This window comes from Mauremys reevesii, linkage group 5, assembly GCF_016161935.1.
Source record: "Mauremys reevesii isolate NIE-2019 linkage group 5, ASM1616193v1, whole genome shotgun sequence".
NCBI lineage: Eukaryota > Metazoa > Chordata > Testudines > Geoemydidae > Mauremys > Mauremys reevesii.
The window spans coordinates 90,655,757-90,678,373 of record NC_052627.1 but is presented as its reverse complement, the minus strand read 5'-3'; the positions used below and the strand labels follow the sequence as shown (position 1 = coordinate 90,678,373).

At 41.5% G+C, this 22,617-nt stretch overlaps 1 protein-coding gene across 3 annotated transcripts in view; it reads left to right on the top strand.

Moving 5' to 3' along the window:
• Positions 1-1,795, top strand: part of SLAIN2 (SLAIN motif family member 2) — a 61,356-nt gene extending 59,561 nt beyond the window's left edge. For all 3 annotated transcript variants that reach the window (XM_039540490.1, XM_039540488.1, XM_039540489.1), the window contains one exon: positions 1,052-1,795. In XM_039540490.1, coding sequence (XP_039396424.1) covers positions 1,052-1,118 — 67 coding nt within the window. In that variant the 3' untranslated portion in view covers positions 1,119-1,795. The remainder of the gene's footprint in view (positions 1-1,051) is intronic.
• The last annotated feature ends 20,822 nt before the right edge of the window (positions 1,796-22,617 follow it).

Genomic DNA, 22,617 nt, shown 5'->3' with positions numbered 1-22,617 from the left:
AACTGAGATCTCGACTTGTAAGTCCATTGTCCTCCCCAGCAGGCCACACTGCCTTAAGTGAAATACTGTAGTGATTTTAAAAACGAGGAGTCCTTGTGGCACCTTAGAGACTAACGAATTTATTTGGGCATAAGCTTTCATGGGCTAGAGTTCTTCGTCTCTAAGGTGCCACAAGGACTCCTCGTTGTTTTTGCTGATACAGACTAACACGGCTACCACTCTGAAACCTGTAGTGATTTAGATATTTAGGAAGAGGAACACACCTCAGGTGTTTTTGCTTATTTCTAAAATCTGTCATCAGGGTGCACAGGTCTCCTCACATGTGCATTAGAAAATAATTTAACTGTAGCTGTCATGCTGAAAATACATTTCTGCCACTGGGTACAATGGAAGTGCAGTGTCAGACTGTTAGTCCGTCTTCAGTATTTATTTAACAATCTTAAAATGTAATAAGGCTGCCTTATTTCTGACTGCAAACTCTTAATACTGGTCTTAACAGTCTCTTCTTAATGCCTCAATCACTATCACATAACTGATCTCATTTTACAGCAAGATGTCCATCCCCATTACCAAATCAAATGTTTATTGTATCTAAACTTTACAATTATTTTAGTGTTTTTATGGTGAGAAGGTGATTTTCTTTTTGAAATTTTGTATTACTGGGCTGAACAAAATGGATGGAGTTGTCCTTTCATCAATAAGGATTTGCCTGCTCTACTGTAAAACAGATGCATGTCATCAGATTGGATTCATGGTTCCACAATGTGTAGTTTTATGAAGTTCTCTACGTTTAACCATTTACATATATGACTAAACACTTCATTAAAAATATAAGTTGTCAAAACATAAAATGTTAAACCTTGAACTTTGCACTTAAAAAAATAAATACTATGTAATATAGTGACGCTTCTGAAACAAAATGGTTAAAGCACATAGTTTAGTTTTCAAGAAAAAATAATTCTACTCTATGTTAAGTTCATGTATGTTAATGATTTGAAGCTTGAACAAATTAAGTGCAAACCAAACTGAAATAAATCTCATTTTATTTTAGATCATTACCGGCTCCTAAAAGCTATGGCAACATGAAAGACGAGAGTTGGAAAGATGGCTGCTACTGAACTGCAAAGCTTAAAAATGCAAAGTTCGCTGGTTATTGGACACTCCTTCACCAAGCTAAAAGACAGCTTGATATGCAGACTGTTCAGATGTGACTTTCAGGATTTGTAAAATCCCAGACCTCTGTCTTTAATTAGCACAAACTGGCAGAGATTTTAAAGCAGCACTTTAATGACATTTAACATCATATATTTGGTGATCATACAATCTCTTTTTTACATGGAATCGCAGTCATTTCTAGGGTTTTTTGTTTGTTTGTTTTTTGCTTGCTAAAAATTGTATCAATTTGAGCATTTATGACAATGGCCAATGTTTGGACAAAAAAACCCGAACAAATGCCAAAGAAATGCCCATCTTGAAAAACAGCAAGTAAAATAACAAACTCCAATGTTCAAAACTTCATATTCAGGCATCTAATTCAGCAGAATGATTCATTGGTAAATATGTACTATTTAAACATTAGCATGTTAATCAGAGCCAAAGTTCTGATTGCGGATCACTACAGTGCTAATGAAACACCTGCTTAAAACAATTGTAGAAGGTTCTGGTTGGAAAAAGTGGTACATATATCCTTCAGAAAGAATCCAGCTGTTCTCTCTGGAGGTATCCTAGAGTTGGTAAATAGTAGTCATGGCATTGTTTTATCATTAAAGGTTTGGATGTAGCAGACAAACACACATTCAGTTGGTGTAGGTTGCATCCTTTTTGTTTGACATATCAATTTTATGCGCTCTTATATTTTGATTGCCAAAAGGGCTTAGTATCAGTTGTACAATCTTTCTAAACCTTATAGTTCCTGGCTCAGGAAAGATGGCCTTTGCTTTTAGCACACTGCTAACTATTTAGGGAAACCTTTTTTATAGCAGGTGTCCTTGAAAAGGAAAGAGCAGCTAGTAGTAACCATTTGTTCTGATATCATCACACCACAGTGCTTACAGCCTGGAACACAATTGTATATGCTAATAGTTAATGAGAAGGAAAGACAACTATGCACTTGTAACATACATATTGTAAGGAAATGAGTTGTACTGTTGATGCCAAATGATATTCATTTAAGTAATGTTTCATGGTATGAGGCAGTTTTCTGTATCCTACTTTTTACTTTTATCCATTTCTTAAATTGGTTTATTTTAAATTGTAAATATTTTTGCAGATGATATTGCCCATGTTACTGTTTTAACTATGTACTTTGCCTTACATATCTGTATCTTACCTTGTTTGGTGACAGAGTATGAAATCTGCTACATATGTTTACAAACTATTGAATTCCTCTAGTGGCTCTCAGACTTACCTATTGACATTTACATTGTTTTCACCTATTCTTATTAGCAATCTTGCTAACATTTTACTCAGTGGAAAAATTCTTTCTTACAATTAACATACAGACTGCTTTTTCTGTTCTATTTTGGAAGATTTGTAATATAAAGGTTTAAAACTAAAAATGTGTTGGGAGGGTCAGTTAAACAGGGAGTACTGTTTTTTGTGTGTAGAATTTTTCAGGACAAGATTTCTGGATGCGTTGTTTGCAGCAATGGCCAACATGATGGTATCTTTTGTACAATGACTGGAGAACACTAACAGCTTTACATTGGATTGGATGGTAGGTAGCTTTTAACCCCATTAGTACCAGCACTTTGAAGTGTAAGTGCATTTTGACTCCCACCACTAAGAGGATAATTGATCCCAGAATTCCAGAGAACTCTGGACTTTTGGACCAGTGTTAACTTTACTGGATGAAAAGCCATGCAACACTACTTGAGATGGGAAAAGCCAAATAGAAAGCTTTAGGGACTAGACTGCAACTGTGACTACTCAAGCAGCTGCAAGCACAATTTGTATCAATAATGAAAAGACTTCATACCATGGTGACTAAGATCTCTCAAGTGTGACTACCCTCTGAAGTCAGGGCATCAAATATACTGTAATTCAGTAGGAAAACTGCAGCAGGGGTTATAAAAGAGCTACCTTGCACTATTCGACCAGTACATGCTACTGATCTAGGCTTCAGTCATTTGCTGGCATAGAAAACGTATTTCAGTTATTGGTATCTCATGTAACTACTACAAGAAACTATCCAGCCTCACTAACAAAGCCCAAACATTTGTTTAAAATGTTACAAAGCAATGCTGCAGTCTTCAGTAAAAGAGAAGGGATTTTAATTGGTGGTTTTTATTATGAAAATATTGAATTGACTTTTTTTAGTTTTGAAAATCAGAAAATTCAGATGAAGATATTCAGGTTAATTTTTTAAATAAAGGCTGCATCAGAGTATTGTGTACATTATTTATTTTTTTAAATTCCAGCAATTACCTTCAATAAGTGATGAAGGTATGTTGTGCTTAAGTTACATAAGCATCCTTTTATCTGCTGTTCTACTCCCACAGAAATATAGCTAATAATTTCCCGAAGGGAGAAACAATCTGTTTACTAGGAAGCCTTTGAGCAGTACCAGTTTCTCAATATCAGGAAATCCTAGATCTTTCTGTGTTTAGAGATTCAGATATAGTGCGGAAGTGTGGAAATAGGGATTTGATAAACTAGTGCCTATGATTTACTTAACTTATGTTTGATATAGTAGTAAGGGTTTTATGAATGTGGATTATTTTTGTGCCAACAGCTCGGAATTGTCATATGTATGTGGGCAGAAAGACTTGAATTCTGCTTCCAAAGTTATTTAATTTTTCTGTGTTTGAATGTTTTTGTAAGTGTTAATAAAAGTGTAAAAAATGGAAAAATATAAATATTCTTACCCACAGAGCACTTTTCTTGTGGATCATTTTTCTATAAAACCTATTTGTTTGAAAGTTTCAACTCTCTAGCAAGCATTCTAAATGTGTATGAAGTTGCCAAACTCTAAAAATCAGTTTTTTAAATTGGGGATTGTTAATAGCTTACTTAAAAATTAACATTAGATTTCAGTGGCTCAGTAATTAGTCCTATTGCTTATTGGCTCTCTTAATTAATGTGTTGAGTCTAATTGGTTACATATTTCGGCCTCAGTCCTGTTCATCTGTGGTTTTAGTACAGAAGATGGAAATTAGACTTCTATTAATGTGAAGGCCTCTATTTTTGATCTTATGCATTGTCCTTTCAGATCACATGAAACTGGATTCAGATATTTATCCAGCCTGAATTGTGCACAATGCAGGTCCAGATAAATGATCTGGGAAAAGGGGTAGACAGTGAGGTGGCAAAATTTGCAGATGATACAAAATTACTGAAGATAGTTAAGATCCAGGCAGACTGCAAAGAGCTACACAAGGATCTTTCAAAACTGGGTGACTGGGCAACAAAATGGCAGATGAAATTTAATGTTGATAAATGCAAAGTAATGCACATTGGAAAGCATAATCCCAACTATACATATAAAATGATGGTGTCTAAATTAGCTGTTACCACTCAAGAAAGAGATTTTGGAGTCATTGTGGATAGTTCTCTGAAAACATCCACTCAGTGGTAGTCAAAAAAGCTAACAGAATGCTGGGAATAATTAAGAAAGGGATAGATAATAGGACCGAAAATATCATGTATATCATCCATAACAGGATGCTGGGAATCATTAAAAAGGGGATAGAGAATAAGATGGAGAATATCTTATTGCCCTTATATAAATCGATGGTTTGCCCACATCTTGAATACTGCGTACAGATGATGTCTTCTCATCTCAAAAAAGATATACTGGCATTAGAAAAGGTTCAGAGAAGGGCAACTAAAATGATTAGGGGTTTGGAACGGATCCCATATGGGGAGAGATTAAAGAGGCTAGAACTTTTCAGCTTGGAAAAGAGGAGACTAAAAGGTGGGGGATATGATAGAGATATATATAAAATCGTGAGTGAGGTGGAGAAAGTAAATAAGGAAAAGTTATTTACTTGTTCCCATAATACAAGAACTAGAGGCCACCAAATGAAATTAATGGGCAGCAGGTTTAAAGCAAATAAAAGAAAGTTCTTCACACAGCGCACGGTCAACCTGTGGAACTCCTTGCCTGAGGAGGTTGTGAAGGCTAGGACTATAACAGTGTTTAAAAGAGAACTGGATACATTCATGGAGGTTAAGTCCATTAATGGCTATTAGCCAGGACGGGTAAGGAATGGTGTCCCTAGCCTCTGTTTGTCTGAGGGTGGAGATGGATGGCAGGAGAGAGATCACTTGATCATTGCCTGTTCTGTTCATTCCCTCTGGGGAACCTGGCATTGGTCACTGTCAGAAGACAGGATACTGGACTAGATGGACCTTTGGTCTGACCCAGTAGGGCCATTCTTATGTTCTTATATTCTTCAATACATAGTGTGCCCTTAATTTTCACTGTTGAATTGGCAGTAAAACTAGCTAGTGAACTTCCTTGAATAGTCCAGGTTGGCAAAAGATATTTCCAAGTTGTGGAAGCCAATAGCTTTTTACTTAACCAGGTCCAAATTACATTAGAATGCTAAATATATGGAACCTTATGCACCAAGAGATGACTGGCCAGGAGCTAACATTTATAAACCCAGGAAGTACATTAATTTGTATCTTTGCTTCTTGTACCAAACAATCCTTTCTAATGTATTAACCACTTTATTCTGTTCTGCTCCACCTATTTGTGACTCCCTCTTCAACATCCAGTTAGGGTGTCTTTCTGAGTTTGGGAATTTGCTCCATGTTATACATTCTGGTGCAGGTGAGTATATGTAAAACCCCATGTCCAGTAAAAGACCAAATTCTGCAGCAAGGTTAATTTAGTGATATCCAGTTAATACCCTTCATGCTCATCCGACCCACAACTAAAACATACTCACAAAGATAGCTCATTTGAAAATACTCATTCTAGAGCAAAAATACTAAATTGGATGGTATCTGGTGAAAAATGCCAAATTCCTTCACAGCACAGCCACTATAGCCAGAGTGCCCTGAGTATCATGACTGGGGCAGTTTACATCTCTGAGCTGTTTCTGGCTCTTTGCAGATGCAGGGAATAAATTCACATCCAGTCAACATTTTAGAGATTATTTTCAACCATAAAACTGGAAACTTAATTTTAAAAAATGAGTGGGTGTTCTGGATCACAACTCTGCTGCACTGTGGGTGTATTCTGTTACAAATTCTTCAGTCATGGAATCCAGGAGCCACAGGGTATTTGCAAGTTACCTTATAATGCCATCTTTTTAACCTTGTTTCTGGCATCGGTATATGTAAAAATCCTATATACTCCATCTTTTCTCCAGCACTGTACAAAAGTGTAATAAATCATTCATAATTTCTGCATCACACCAAAAACTCAGCACATTTAGGCTGCCCTCGACACTTTATTTGTGGTTAAAATGGTGACTTAGAACTGTTGTATTGTCTTCCAACTATGGAAAGGGTTTATGATGCTGGACTCTACCTTCCATATATTACACTCCTAATAGCTGATTTGTAGTCCACAGTTTGTTACTAAACTGCACAAACTCTTCATAGCCCTTTGGCATACTCCAGCCACATTCCATTGAATAATTTTCCTGTTCCTCTAATTGTGTCCCCTCAACTCATTTAATCACTTGACACTGGATCTTCCTTCTTAGTTATGTACAAGGATTGTAAAGAAGTGGTGTTAACCATGCAACAGATGTAAACATTGGACCCATTTATAAATTTATTTTTGACTATGTTAAAAGTAAGATGTTGACACTTCTTCCACTCTATCAGGTTGCTTTCATTTAAAGTTAGAGGGCAAAGAATTTTCAACTACTCTAATTTGAGCACCTACCGCACACTTATACCAGTGTAATATTTAACATGTTCCTATACAAAAAGCTCATCCAATGCTAGAGTGACATCTACTGGTAGCATTGCTGTAATCTCTTGTCAAGAGGACACATATTTAGGTCAGCTTTGTCTAGATCAGGGGTTCTTAAACTGGGGGGTTGTGACCCTCTCAGGGGGTCATGAAGTTATTATTGGGGGGGTTGTGAGCTGTCAGCCTCCACCCCAAAACCTGCTTCACCTCCAGCATTTATAACAACTATTTTTAAAAGTGTTTTTAATTTCTAAGTGGAGGTCTCACTCAGAGGCTTGCTGTGTGAAAGGGGTCACCAATACAAAAGTTTGAGAACCACTGGTCTAGATGGACTAGGTTTAAGGCTAGACATCACTGTGACCCAAAAAAGCCTTTTCCCTCAATCTTGCTGAATTCAGTATTTTCCTTGTCTATCCTCAACCTGTATTTAACGGCATTTTCAAACCCAACAAAAGTTTCAGCACTGAATTTGAAGGCTTAGTTAAAGTTGTTCTACTACAATGTATTTATCAAATACTAAAATTTCATAATCAAATTCTAGCTTCATCTTTTCTCCTCTCCCCACAAAAGCTTTGTGAAAAGAAACTACCATCAGGCTACAATGCTACAATTTAGAGTGCAACAGAAAAAAAACATACACTTCCTTATTCAAGGCTGGTGAAATGTATCTATTGGTTGAACTGTACAGGTTGGCTGACCAAGCCATCAAGTGACACTGTTGGTTTGAAATCAGTTTTCCTTTTTCTGATGAACCCCACCAAGACGTGTTTTTTATTCGCTTTGACATCTTTGTCATGGGGCCTATGTGGCATTTTATAGAGTTAGCAGCACCACCAGCTACTCCACCACCCACTGTTGACATATGTTGGGGTTGATCTGAGATGGCTTATTGAATATTTGCAGCTGTTCTGCATTATCTACAGGATGTTCTCCTATCTACCACCCAGGGATGTGCCTCATGGGAGCTGGTTGCTCCTTCACAGGCAGAGAAAAAGATACCATAGCCTTTTTTCCCCTTGTATGCTCAAATGAGAAATGCCTAGTGTGGGTTGCATGTCCTAGCTAGCGACACTTATACCACTGAGATTTAGCTAAGGCCCATCAACTAGCTGCAGAGGTTCAGTCTGTGGCCTAGTGTAATTTACAACCCCGAGTTAGGTGCCTAAGCTCCATATATGGAAAGTGCCTAATGGACCTCATAGAAGCCAGCCTGCTGCGTGGGCAGCTGCCTAATCTAGCCAATAGGACGTGCCAATGAGCATGGTGTGGCCTAAGTCCCACCCCTCTAAGGCACCTAGCTACCTGTGTCTACGCAGGATCCAGCGGCATGAACACTCCAAGTGCCTCAGCAGGTCTGTCCTCTTTCAAGCAAAACCAAGGAGGTGCTGATACCATTCTTTTAGCCTTTATCCCAGTCACCAGAGCACTTCCCCAGGGTGTGGTAGACTGGGGCTCACTTCTCCCTGCTGATGTGGAGAAAAGACCTCCCAGGTGGTTGCCCTCATCCTCCTAATGCAGGGATGTCCCAACCGAGAGAGAGAGAGAGAAACAGCATGGTTAGGGCCCTACCAAATTCATGGACATGAAAAATGTGTCACAAACTGTGAAATCTGGTCTTTTGTGTGCTTTTACCCTATACTGTACAGATTTCATGGGGGAGACCAGTGTTTCTCAAATTGGGGGGGTCCTGACCCAAAAGACAGTTGCAGGGGCGTAGCATGGCTATTTTAGGGGGCTTGCAGTATTGCCACCCTTACTTCTGCGCTGCCTTCAGAGCTGGGTGGCCAGAGAGTGGTGGCGCCCAGCTCTGAAGGCAGCACAGAAGTAAGGGTGTCATAGTATGGTATTGCTACTCTTTTGCGCTGCTGCCTGCAGAGCTGGGTGGCTGGAGCATGGCAGGTGCTGACTGAGGGCCCAGCTTTGGAGGCACCAGCGCAGAAGTAATGGTGGCAATACCATACCCAGCCATCCTTACTTCTGTGGTGTGCTGGCGGCGGTTCCCAGCCAGCAGCCACTGTTCTCTGGCTGCCCAGCTCTGAAGGCAGTGCCGCTGACAACAGCAGTGCAGAAAGCAAGGGAGCAGTACTGCAACGCCCCATACAATAACCTTATGAGCCCCCACAACTCCTTTTTGAGTCAAGCCCCCTACAATTACAACACCATGAAATTTCAGATTTAAAGAGCTGAAATAATGAAATTATTAACGATTTTTTAAATCCTATGCCCATGAAATTGACCAAAATGGACCCTAAATTTGGTAGGGCCCTAAACATGGTGCAACAAACCCTATCTCAGCTCCATCCAAAGGAAGCATCACCCGCATACTGGCCGTACCCTCACTGAGCTGCTCAAACCAGCTTTAGAGCCAGAGGTGTGGCCCAAATCAGATACACCACAACCAGGGGCAGCTCCAGGCCCCAGCACGCCCGCGGAGGTCCACCAAAGCCGCGGGTCCAGAGGACCCTCCACAGGCACGCCTGCGGGAGGTCCACCAAAGCCGCGGGTCCAGAGGACCCTCCACAGGCACGCCTGCGGGAGGTCCACCGGAGCCGCCTGCTGCCCTCCCAGCGACCGGCATAGTGCCTCCCGCGGCATGCCACCGTGCTTGGGGCGGCAAAATGTCTAGAACCGCCCCTGACCACAACAGAGACTCTGGCCCTGTATACACAGAGTTATTATGTGTTTCCATTTACTGGCACCTGCTCCAGCATCTCTGAAAATGTGAACAAGGGCAGAAAGTACATTTAAATAAAGCAAATTACGGTCTCCTCTCCTCGCTTCCATAGTTCAGGAATGATAAAGGCTTTTTCCTTGATGAAACACTGAAATATTTGTACTGGCAAGGAAAAGTGTCTGGGCCACTGCAGGGGGCCTCCAATAAGGCCCATCTTTATGCTCATATCCATATTTCCTTTTCTTCCAACAAGCGTCGCCTCTGCACCTTGTCCTGATTTCCCTCACTCCCCCTGCACTATCTTGGTTGCTGCCTAATCATTCTCTATAACAACTTGAGGACTTAGGCTCAGCATTGCAGCGCCTATTTTTTAGGGACCCTGCCACTCAGTGGAATTCACACCCATGAATTAGGCTTCCAGGTTCCCTTTATGGTACAAGGGGAGGATTAAGTACCTATGGCTATATGTCTACACTACAAGTTCTACAGCAGCACAGCTGCAGCTATGCCACTGTAGTGTGGAGACTGCCTACATTGATGTAGGGGCTTTTCCACTGATGTAGTTAATCCACCTCTCTGAGAGGCAGTAGCTAGGTGGGCAGAAGAATTCTTCCAGGTGCATCTATACTAGGGATTAGGTCAACCTAACTACAGAGCGAGAGTACTACGTCAATCTAGTTTTTAGGCGTAAATCACAGCTAAGAATGGGATTCACAGAAACCAGAAAGCTAAGCAGGGAGCTGCCTAAACTAGCCAGTAGCAAATGTTAAGGAGAGGGGGTGGGCCGTAAGCCCAAGTAAATGCACTAGCCCCACTAGGCTATTGACTAATTTTTTCTCCATAACTTTGAACCTGGTCCTCAGAAAGAAGGCCTGGGCCTGAGAGGCATCAAGTACTACCCCTATAAATTCTAATCTTTGCACCAGGATCAACATCGATTTCTGCTCAGTGCCCAACAGGTGGCTCGTACTACACTGACGTTGTGCTGACCTTGAGTTCACGAGTGGCACTTGATCAGCTAATCGTCGAAGTATGAGTAAATCTGTATGCTTCAGTGCCCGAGGTGGACTGCGACTACTGCCATGCACTTTGTGAAAATTCACAGTGCCACTTACAGGCCAAAGGGAAGTGCTGTAAATTGATAGTGGTTCTGGCTCACCACAAACCTGAGGAATCTCCTGTGTCCATGGAAGATGAAGATGTGGAAATATGAGTCCTTTAACTCCAAGGCAGCATACCGGTCTCCTGGATCCAAGGAGGGGATTATGGAGACCACGGAGACCATGCGGAACCTCAGCTTTTTGAGATACTTGTTGAGGTGATGCAGGTCTAGGAGGGGTCTTGCCTTGGCGATCAGGAGTAGAATCGCTTCCCTCTCTGTTCTGAGGGAACTACCTCCACAGCCCTCACCTGCAGGAGGGTTTGCACCGGTGTCAGAATCTGAGCCAGGATCTGGAACTGGTTTGGGTGGGGCTGCAGCCGGCCTCCTGGAGACTGCAGAAGATGGGGGCTGAGAATATGGCCAGGTACCGGTGGGAATCACCACGGGTTTTAGTACTACCATTGTACTGGCCACTGCCCCTGAGGCCATACACTCACAGATGGCCCAGCACTGAAATCCGGTGCGTAGGCTGGATGATGCTGCCTCTTCAGTGGAGGGATGGAGTCCAATGAAGCCTGAAGGCCAAGGCTATGATGGGAGGTCAGAGAGCAGTGCCTGGGATGGGAGATGCATGTCGTGGTGACTGATGCTTTGGCACTGGAGACTGGTGCTGGACGCTGCAGATCAGTGCTGGGCAGCCGGGACTGGCATTGGAGACCAGTTCTGGATCAGGACCACTGTGGAGGGCCCATGGCAGGCTTCCCTCTGGAGGGGGCCACCTTTGATGGCTCCGAGGGAGCAGGCGGGTGGTCCCATGGGGTGAGCAGCACCGGAAGGGCCATGAGGACCCTTCCTGCCTGAAACACCTCCAGTGCAGAGGGGGCTCTCAAATGTAAAGTGCTCTGGCCACTCCCAGGAGTGGGTGGTGGGTCCCAAATCGGGCTCGGCACTGCGGGTGGACTCGTTGCCACCTCGAATGCAGCTCTGGGGAGGACAAGTGGCCTGGCATGGGTCTTGCCTCATCAGCCCCTCCCCTCTTGTCCTTCTTCAGCACCGGTGAGCACCCTCTCAGTGCACTGCTTCTTGTGCCGTTTTCTCAGCACTGGGAATGGAGAATGATGCCGGGGGGCGGTGCCAGAGGAGCACTGCACACCAGAGCCAACGTGCTCAGTGCTGAATCTGAGCAGCTCGGCTCTGAGTTCAGCTTCCATTAACACGGCCTTCAAACCAATGTCCCTGTCCTTTGGGGGTTCATGGCCTGAAGCCCCAGCAAATTTTACACCTGTCCTTGATGTGAGCTTCCCCAAATCTCTTTAGGCAGGTTGAATGAGGGTTGCTCACTGGCATGAGCTTATTGCAGCCAGCACATGGTTTGAATCCCGGGGACCGGAGCATGCCCTGTCCCTGGGACACGTCCCCTAATGGGACCAGTATCTAACTTCACTAACTATATCTAACACTAAGACTAACTACGTACAAAAAAACAGTCAAATTCAACCACTGGAGAAGGCTTGCAAACGCAAGACAGAAAGTTGTTCCAGCAACTGTCATGGCAGTAAGAAGGAACTGGCAGCACGTGAGGCTGGCAGCGCCCCTTATACTAGCACATGGATGTGGGGCTCCAGGAAGAGTTAGAGCTGGCCCTATGGATACCACTGGGGGGAAATCTCCGGCAACAGTGCACGCAGTGTACACACACCTAACATGGAATGGATGTGAGCAAGCACGCGAAGCTAAAATGCAATGCCCTATTCCAAACACTGGAGGCAGCCCTTGCGTCCTCACTTTTTTACTCTATTTTATAATTCAGTTACATGTTATTCTGATTCATTTCATATTTTCAAATAATTAGATGGTATTGTCTGGAATGCACACAACATTTTTCATATTCATCAAAATAATATGATGATTTAACATCTGCATTAATGTTAGACATGCTCCATTATAAAGGTTTGGTTTTGATCTTGAATGAGTGAGAGAACATGCAGCAGTATTCAGTATCCCAGAAAAAAAAATCACCTATTACACTCACACATATAATGTATGACCTCATTCCATGCAAGTGAGGGTGTGAAAGGTCTTAATATTTCTTTCTGCTGCTATAGCACTAATCATTAATGTTGACTCATAGCCATGCATAACATTTTGATATATTAACAGCTTAACTTCCATTGCTGATGGGATTCTTATTTGATTTTCTAGATTTTAGTTAGGTCTGGGACAGGGACAGTGTCTTTTTTATGAATGGGGAAGTGCCATGCAGACTGGTGGAGCTATATTTGTAACATCATCATCACATGTCAGGATGAAATGCTTTGTTAGCTTATTGAGCTCAGTATCAGTTTGATTCAAACCATCTGAAACATGTAATTCAATATTTGAGGAAGAATTCTGAATAGTGATTTTTTTTAAATGCTCTGCATAAAACAGAACCACAGGAGTGAAAGAACTACAGGATTAGGTCAGTCCAAGGGACAAAGCTCATCCCCCCTTCCCCAGCAGGTAATCTTGAATAGAGGCTATGTGAGGCGGGGGAATCAGGATCTGGGGATGCTGCATGAGTGCTTGTGTAGAGTCTAGCTCAATGGGGGGTGGGAAATTGAGAGTGAGCCACTAGGTGAGCTCTGTCAGTCGTGTGTGTGTAGGGTGGGAGCACAAGTAGTACAGAAATTGCTTCAGCTCTGAGGCTGGAGCAGCAGCTGCAGAGGGACACTATTCCTGCTCTCCAGCTTGAGGGGACTGTTCCCCTTGAAGGCACAGCTTGGCCTCATGAGCTTTTGACCTGGGGAAGGATTTGGGCCTAAGAACAAATTGCTCTTCAATAAGAAGATACACTAAATTGGTCTGGAGAGGCTTAGTTAGTGATGTGCACTGTCATGTAACTACCTTGTGTCACTCTACAGCAATCCCATGCTAGAAATGAAGTATCCAAAGGGAACCCTGCCCAATCCTCTTCAAACTGGGGGGACAAAGAAAGCTGTATGTAACAGGAAGCCATGAGGAGAGGCAAAGTGGAAGATCCTTGAAGGCTCCAACAGAAATGCAGAGGCTTCTTCTCCCTAGGAAACCTCATTATTATTTGTATTATAGTGGTGCCAAAAAAAAAAATCAAGATTGGGACCCCAACATACTAGGTGCTACACAAACATCCAGTAAGAGACAAACAGCTTACAGGCCCCAAACAGCTGACAAGCTAACTAGACACAGAATGAGAGAGATAATTATTATCATCCCCATTTTAAAGCTGAGTCACAGATGAGCTGACTTGCCCACAGTCACACACAAAACCTGTGGCAGAGCTATATACTTAACCCAGATATCCTGAGTTCTAGCCCAAAACCTTAACCACAAGACCAACTTTATTTGGCCCTATGTGGACTATAAGTGGCCACCCCTAAAAGTCATTCTTTAGGTCAATGACACGCTCATTGGGATCCCTTAGTCACAAAAACTGGGCCAGCCCTGAGAGTTGTGTTTCCACTACTACACAACAGCCCTAGAGTCAATTCCCACACCTGGTCTCCGTCTCTTGCTTTTTGAGCCAGGAGAAGCACCAAACAGTGCTGAAATTCTAGGTGGGAACAAATGCCTTAAATCTCCATAAAAAAGTATGAGTCCTACTTAAGCAGAGCATTCAAGATGAAGTAAGACTTTTCTCACTTACAGAAACTATCCGTAGACTAATTTTAATGTAGGCATTGTGTTATGAGGCATAACAAAATAACGTTTAGGTGGAAACATATATTACACTCTTCACCATGGTGTCTAAGCATTTAGATAAAGAACTCCCCAGCTAGGGAACTAAATTCTTGCAACTCTCCCCTGCCACCACCACAAACACACAACGGGAGGAGGGGGGGACCCTAATCTGTTCCCTTAGAATTCAATGCAAGTTTTGCCACTGACTTAAGTGGGAGAAAGCCTGAACCTCTATTAGATAATGGAAACTATTCACTAAATAGTAAATCCTTGTAACATGAATCAGATTCTTTTAAAGACCTTGAGTTTGTTGACACTTGGCAAAGACTTCACTCTGTTGATAGAGATTATTCACAGTTCTGCCTTGCCCATGTTTCACACTCAAGAATACAGATAATCTTTTTGGATTAAATAAAGTTAACAATAATATCCCTGATGCTTTGAGCTCTTATCTACTATTGTCTCAGACTGGGCAAAGGTAACAATCTCTTTGTCTAGGAGACAATCAAAAGTTCCTAAAACGTGGCAGCTTCATATATCTTTATTCTGATCCCTCTTTTTCTGAATTCTTTCATTCTGAAATATAGGTTGTTTTTTTACTCCTCCCACCGCATGTGACCTCAACTGACAATACAGGGCATGATCTCTCACTACACTTTCTCTTTAGTTAACTAATAAAATCAAGTACAAAGTTTCTTGCTAACTACTAGTTTAAAAACTCTTCACAAAAATTAAAGTTTATTCCCTATTAAGATTTCATGGATTTGACTCAGTTGCAGTATCAATGTTAAATATACTTCTGGAGTCCTCAGATGGTTCTGTCTTCCAACTACACATTCACAGCCTGGAAAATGCCAGCAAAATTAAAGTTAATAAAATGCAGGTTCAGTTCACACCACTTGGACAATATCTAAGCTGTTAAACTGTCTGTTCACAGATCTCTGAACTGGACATTTTCAGTAAAATGCTTCTATTGCTCATGCCAGTGGCCTTCATTATTGTCAGCGCCCAGAGTTCAACAAACGTAAGCCATGCCCCCCAAATTCACATAACTGTCATTAAAATCCATGAGATTTTTAAAAAATAAAAAACATTGAGTTATTTTTCTCTTTTGTTTTTTGAGCCTTTAAATGCACTTATGCCATGTTTTCAGGCTTTTCTCTACAACCTTATGGGCTAGAAACTTACCTGTGTTTTTAAATGAAAGCTGAGATTCCCATATCATCACAGGATTCCTTAAGATGGGGCTTCATGAAAAACACCAAATATTGCAAGACTTGTGATAAAAATCACAAGAGTTGAGAAATTGAGTCTTATTTCCTATATCTTAAAGCAGCTATAAATGAATAATTCCAGACATTTTCTAGGGTATATCCAACACCCACCCCATCAAGTAATCAGAGCTCAGATCCAAATTATTGAATTATATCTTAGATGAAATCTTATGACCAAGTTATAGTTCTGTCTTCCCAGTGATGGGCTAGTCCTACTCCTCTTCCTTTCTTCCAGGCACACTAATGTTCTATGTGCAGCTCTACACTGCTATTTTATATTGGCACACCTACATCAATGTTCTAAACCAGGGATTGACAACCTTTGGCATGCGGGTCGCCAGGGAAAGCCCTAGCAGGCCGGGCCAGTTCGTTTACCTGCCGCGTCTGCAGGTTCGTGGTGAACTGGTCGCGGTTCACTGCTCCAGGCCAATGGGGGCTGCGGGAAGCGGCGCGGGCCGAGGGATGTGCTGGCTGTGGCTTTTCGCAGCCCCCATTGGCCTGGAGCGGCGAACCACAGCCAGTGGGGGCCAGTGGTTAACCTAGACCCATGGGCATAATCCCAGACTTCTTGGGGGAAAAATGTCCCTGGATGGAGAAGAAAAGGGGGGAAACGCTATCTAACTATACTATGACAAACTATACTGTAAAATATTAAAAACTAACACATACAATATATTTACATCAATAATGCAGTACAAAGGAGCTGAGAACACTGAAGATTCTGATTCAGACTATGTGGCAGTAAGAAGGAACTGGAGCGGCGTCGGCCCACACCATGCTTTATACCCTGGTTCAGAGCACAAGGAGAGCAATAGTACACATGTGGACCCATGGACACTGCTTGTGAAATAATTCTGGACGCAGGTGCATGATGCGCATGTGTACACACATGTGGAATACACTTAGGGACCATCACTTCAAGAAGAATGGGTATTTCTGCTTCAGTCCTCTAGTAAAACTAAGGGTATACAAACTCAGAAACAATATGTTCTCCTTGACTCTGGTAATAGGAAAGCTTTTCTGATCTTAGATTCAAAATCAAGAGGATTGTTTAGGTAATTTGGAAATATCCTGGTTTGTCACATTTTGATAGGTCTATATAAAACAGACGAGTGTTTATTAAGACTATATCAAGATGATGCCATCTAAAACATTCACTATATATCTATTTAAGATGTTCAAATTCCATATTTACTTGTTCTCACCTACCCTAGATTTTTTGAAAACTTTTTTTCCTAATGAAACATTTGCAATACATACTGACATGACTATTTTGAAGGGCTTATTTAAATTTTGTTTATTCATTAATTGATTTGATGTTATCTGATTTTTAATTAAATTTTAAGGTCATTAGGGCAGGGACTATATTTTTATACTATGTCTGTACAGCACCCACATAATGTGGTCCTGGACCATGACTGGACTCCTAGATGTTATCAAAATACAAATAAATAACAACAAAGTATGTTTTAAATAGCCTAATTAATGAGGCTCTATAAAATATAGATTGGCTTCACAGACATACGTTATCTTTACTTATTTTCCTGATGAGGGAACACCATTAGCCATCATCTCTTTTAATGCAGAAAAAAACTCTGGTTGAAGGGTATGATGTTACTTTCTCTAGGGGGCTTCTTTCATTTCCTGGGTTAAATTATTATACTGTATCATGAAACAGATGCAGCTATAGCTACTACTAAATCCACTTCTACATCTTTTAAATTTAAACTGGGCCACTGAACAAAATAACCCTTGCCTCATTTACTCTGATTTGGCACTTTTCTGGCAGTACAACAAACACAGATTTTAAAGGTATGAAAGTAAGCCAGTATGAGACAAAAGAACTTCTCAAGGATCATGACCTGTCCATATTTATCACTGAGTTTTCTGTACTGTCAATCCATAAAGTATTGCAGTTAACACATTAATTTGGTTTACTATCAGCTTATAGCTATATACATGGGATTTGGTCAGAGCTAGTACCCAGAACCTGGTATATATTAAAGCTTTATTTACCTCAATGTAATTTGAAATGGTTTCCTAAAGGCTTACAACATCCATGAATGTGTCTATCCTCTAAACTGTCATTAATTTCAGTTTAGGCCCTTTTATCTTATTCATTTACTTGTATTTAGATAGATGGATGCTTCCCCTCTACCTATGGGGTACAATTAATACCTTAGAAAGAAATATTGTTCCTCGGGTCCTTACACTTATTTCCCATTCTTTTTCTTCTTTTATTGCTGGACTGCCTTATGTATTTACAACAGTTCTTCAGAGAAACAGCAACCTTTCCCCCACCACAGACACATATACTTCTGTCTCTCAAAAATGTTCCTCCTTTTCAGTCAAAGGAAAGAGTTTCAATTTCCCAATCTTCTCTATTATCACATGTCATTTCCTTTTCTGGGCCCATCCTTGATTCCTGATGTACCCAAATGTCTCCTCAGTTTCAACAGAAGTTTAGTATGGTGAAGGAATGAAGGAGTGAACCCTTCCACCTTACTGCATACTTTGGACTGATACCTCTCCTGAAGAGACAGTGGTGTTCAGTCTATTGGAAAAAAGGTTGCCTCAGTCAAGTCTCTCTTTCATTTGCATGTAACACTCATTATAAAGAGAATTATGCCAAATATTTATACTGTATTGGATAACAGACTGACTTTTAAAACTGAGTTTATTTCTTCAGAAGCAGGCAGTGATGTGACGAGAGATGATACTGACTGAATGTAACACTACTTTTTGGTTCTCCTGGACTGAGAGAGGCATTGGTCATTACCTCATTTATTTTATGAAGAATTTTCATCCTTATCCATTTGATAACTCAGCTCTAAATTATGGATTAGATCAAAAGCTATCAAAGAAGATAGTTTTAAAGCTGATGTTATTTCTATTAAAGTTGATTTAAACAGCTCCAGCATCAAACATCTGAGATTTCATTTAAGGGCAACTCCCCCAAACCACTTCTTAATTTCTGAAAAATATTCTTGATGTAGCCTTTGAGCACATATTACTAATAACTGTTAATATAATGCTAAAGGTACAAGTGTCTCAACATTTGTCATCTGGCAACTAAGTGTAGGAGTATTCTGTATCCCACCCTGAAGCCAAGATTCACTTCATAGAGCAGAGGCTTTTTCATCCTGTGCTGATTACTGACATACCTCTTTATTTCATTTTTTTAAAGTGGTGGAAACATAAGACATTAAAATCCTACAGGCGCAATGCTGCTCCCAATTAATTCAATGGGAATTTGGCTATGGACTTGGAAGGATTATGCAGTTCTAAGCATTTGAGGCTAAATTATAACATGTTGGAACATTGGCACTTGGATCACAGTGTTCTCATTTGTTGATTAATGGTCTTCATGGTAAAGAAAAACACTGAGCAGTGGATGTGCATTCATTATTATTTCTACTGTTTATTACTTGTATAGTGCCAGCAGAATACTAGGTGCTTTATAGCAAGGTAGGACAGCAAGATCCCTGCCCTAGAGAGTTTACAGTCTAAATAGACAATGTACAAACAAAGGAAGGAACAATGCGACTAAGCAGAGAAGTTAGAACACCTTTTTAGTTATACAAGTTGTCTCTCGAGTTTTCCCCTTCTCCCACAGCCTTTTTAATGAAATTGCATCTAAAGCTTATGACTGTCAGAATATTTCTCTGTAGGGAGAAATAAGGACAGACCAGAGTCAGATAGGTCTGTTGGAAGAGGTGCAGTTTGCAAGAGGAACTTGAGGGAGAAGGGGATAGAGGCATGGTGGGTTGGGTAAGAGATGAGGGTGCCAAGAAAAGAGATGATGTTGAAGTGAGCCAGGGAGAGGCAAGAGGGGGAAGAATATGAAGGGATGGTTAGTCTTGCCACCGGGACAAGGTGAAAGAGGGAAGGGAAGGGAAGGGAAGAAGGAGTTTTGAGGAAGCTAGATTATGTGAGTTTGAAAGACGGGATAAGGAGCTTGAGTTTGAGGATGGAGGCAAGGGGAAGCCAACAAAGGGATTTGAGGATGAGCTAGGGTTGATTGGAACAACAAGCTAAGCAGATGATTTCTGTAGCAGCAGCATTTTGGATGAATTGAAGAGGGGAGAGATGGGACTCCAGAAAGGAGGAGGTTGCAGTTCTGGAGACAATCAGGCAGCAGGGCAACTATTAAAAAAAAAGGGTTGTAGGTAGCAAGAATGCATATTTTGAAGCTGTGTTGTGGAAATGTTAACAGTAAATGCTGGGATAGGTGTACTGGTGTCCTGCTTTCCCCTTCCAGCCGTTGTACGTGCAATTAGGTCTCTGGATTAGGATATTGGTGGTGGAATAAGAAAAACAGGCAGATTTATATAGGAAGAGCCAGCAGGATTGAACTGCAGAGTCAATATGAGGGGAGAAGAAAGAGGAGTAAAAAAGTTACACATAGGTTGGAAATCTTTGGGCTCAGAGAACTACGGAGTTGCCAGTGGTAATGGAGAAGGGCAAGAGAAGAGGTTTGGGGGGAGAGAGAAATTTAGATGTAGCCAGTCTGCTTAGTGGTGGACAGTTGGGGATAGGTTATTTAATGAGAACAAGGCATGGAACTAACCAAGAGTGTGTCCCTTATCACCTGATCACTTTGCTTCTCTGTTGTCTCTCTTCCCCCAACTATCTGTCTGGTTTTGCCTTTTAGAGTGTACACTCTTTGGGGCAGGGGGCATGTCTTCCTATGTATTTGAGCAGCACCTGCTTTATGTGAGCAATAGGAGGCTATTTTAGGAATAATTGGTGCTATCTAATGGCACAGCTCCAGGTTTTAGTACTTCATCCTGTCTCAAGTACAGATTCTCATTCTTGCTTATTCTGGGCTAGATTTGGATTTTAATTGAGTCAGTGTAAATCCAGATTAACTTCTTTGGGCTTCTCTATACTGAGATATTGTTGACAAAACTTTTGTCTTTCATGGGTATTTAAAAAAGCCGCCTCGCAAAAGACAAAAGTTTGCCAACGCAAGTGGCCGTGTAAACGCGGCTTTGTCGGCAGGAGTGCTCTCATGACAACAAAGCTACTGCCACTCGTGGGCTGGAAGTATTTTGTCATCACTTTTGCCAGCTCACAGTGTTTGTCGGCTTTGTCAGCTCACAGTGTTCACACACGCTGACTTTTAACGACAAAGCCGTGTCGACACAGCCTTGTCACTAAAAGCTGCTTAGTGTAGACAAGCCCTTTGACTTCAGTATTGCTAACCCTGTGTAAGTACCTAAGAGTCAAAACATGCTCCATTACATGCAAAATTAACTAATTAAAACTCTAGCTATTTGACTCTGATGCACAAGTTGTAAAGTGACAAATTGAAAACAACTAACACTTTGTGTTCACCGTTCATCATCAGTTTGGGCTGGATGGCAAGGCAAAGTAAAGTCACTTCTCACACTGCTGTCTGTGAGAGAGGGGCATGAATCAAATACATTTCTAATTCATGAAAGGAAAGCACCACCAGCTACAGAGGCAATCATGAAAGAATACCCAAAACAGTTTTCTTTCAGCAACACGTGTGCTCTGCTACACTCTGTTCCGCCTTCCTGTAAACCAGAAGAGTAATCTCATACTCACAAAGATAATCTAGGCTAAAGCCACAAATAATAATGGGACACAGGCTACCTCTACACAGGTTCTACCATGTAGGGGACTGGAAAGTGTAGCTTTCTACGCATGGAGTTTTGTCCCAATACATTTTTTGGGACAGGGTTTATTCCGCTAACAATGTAGATTTCAGTACATCTACAGGAGGCCAGGCCTCTGCATAGCACACTGGGCTTCCTCTTTCCTATGGCAGAACAGCTCACTTTCTGGATACAGCAAAACTCTACCTCAGATGTGGCTTGCAGCTGTGTATGGGGATGTATTGCTAGTCTGGTAACCAGCATCATGTGGACAAGTTTCCACAGCAAACAGAATTCTGCCCAGACAACAGGAAAGCATGTCATAAGGAACAGTGGTTCTATGGCTCATCTCCCTCCCCACCCCTGGGCTCCAGGTCCCTTAAACTCTCATAGCCCAACCCCCAATTTTGGTGCATTTTGGTACTCTCCACATAGCAGAGAACAGCATATGTCCCAACAAAACACAGTAACTGAACAAGAGATGTTTACATACAAAAGAGGGTTTATTGGTTGATAAGGGCAATTATCAGAAACCCAATTTAAATGTATAAGATCATATTTCCCATGTAGGATCTTTAATGAGTGTGATGCCCACTTATGGAATATGTTTATTTAAGAGTCCTACCAAAGTTTTTGGATAGAATGAAAAATAGTTTTTCAGAGTGCAAGGCTGCCAATTCTATTTCTTACATTGTCTTGAATTTGGATTTTATTTCTATTTAGAACTAAATAGAAATTAATATCTAAAATATCTAAAGAGTGACCATGTGTGGCTGAAAACTGGGAATGACTGTTCATGGCCCTTGGTGATGTCAATCTGACAACCGTGCTTCGTCCCAGTGTTTGTAAAGAACACCACCTCCTGAAGAAGTCATCCCCAGCAGAACAGGTAAACGTGACAGCAAGCTAACAGAATGCAGATGTCTCTCAAGGACCATCCCCCACAGGCCTGTCACCTGTCAAGACCTTCTCCTCCTCTCCCAACCTTCAGCATGAGACTATAAATCAGCTCACTCTGACATGTAGCATCAGATCCACCTGGAGTCAGAGAATTACTGAGTGGTCAATGCTGACCGCCTATCGCAGCTCAGCTTCCCCACCACCTGCAGATTCTGGCAGAAAATACAATAAAGAGGTTAGATAGTGGGAGGAAACAGAAAAGGGACTAGAGAGTGGGGAAAGTACAGTTTTCTCTCACCCACATACTCTTTAATATGTCCTAGTTTTCAAGCTGAAATGGCAGAAAGGTGGTGAGGGGAAAGTGGGCATCCTTTTTGCTTTCTCATCCCCTCTTCACCTCTCTGTCTTAGGGTTTTCTATAGTTCTTGTCATCATAGGAACTAAGTGTTTAGATACTATGGGGATGT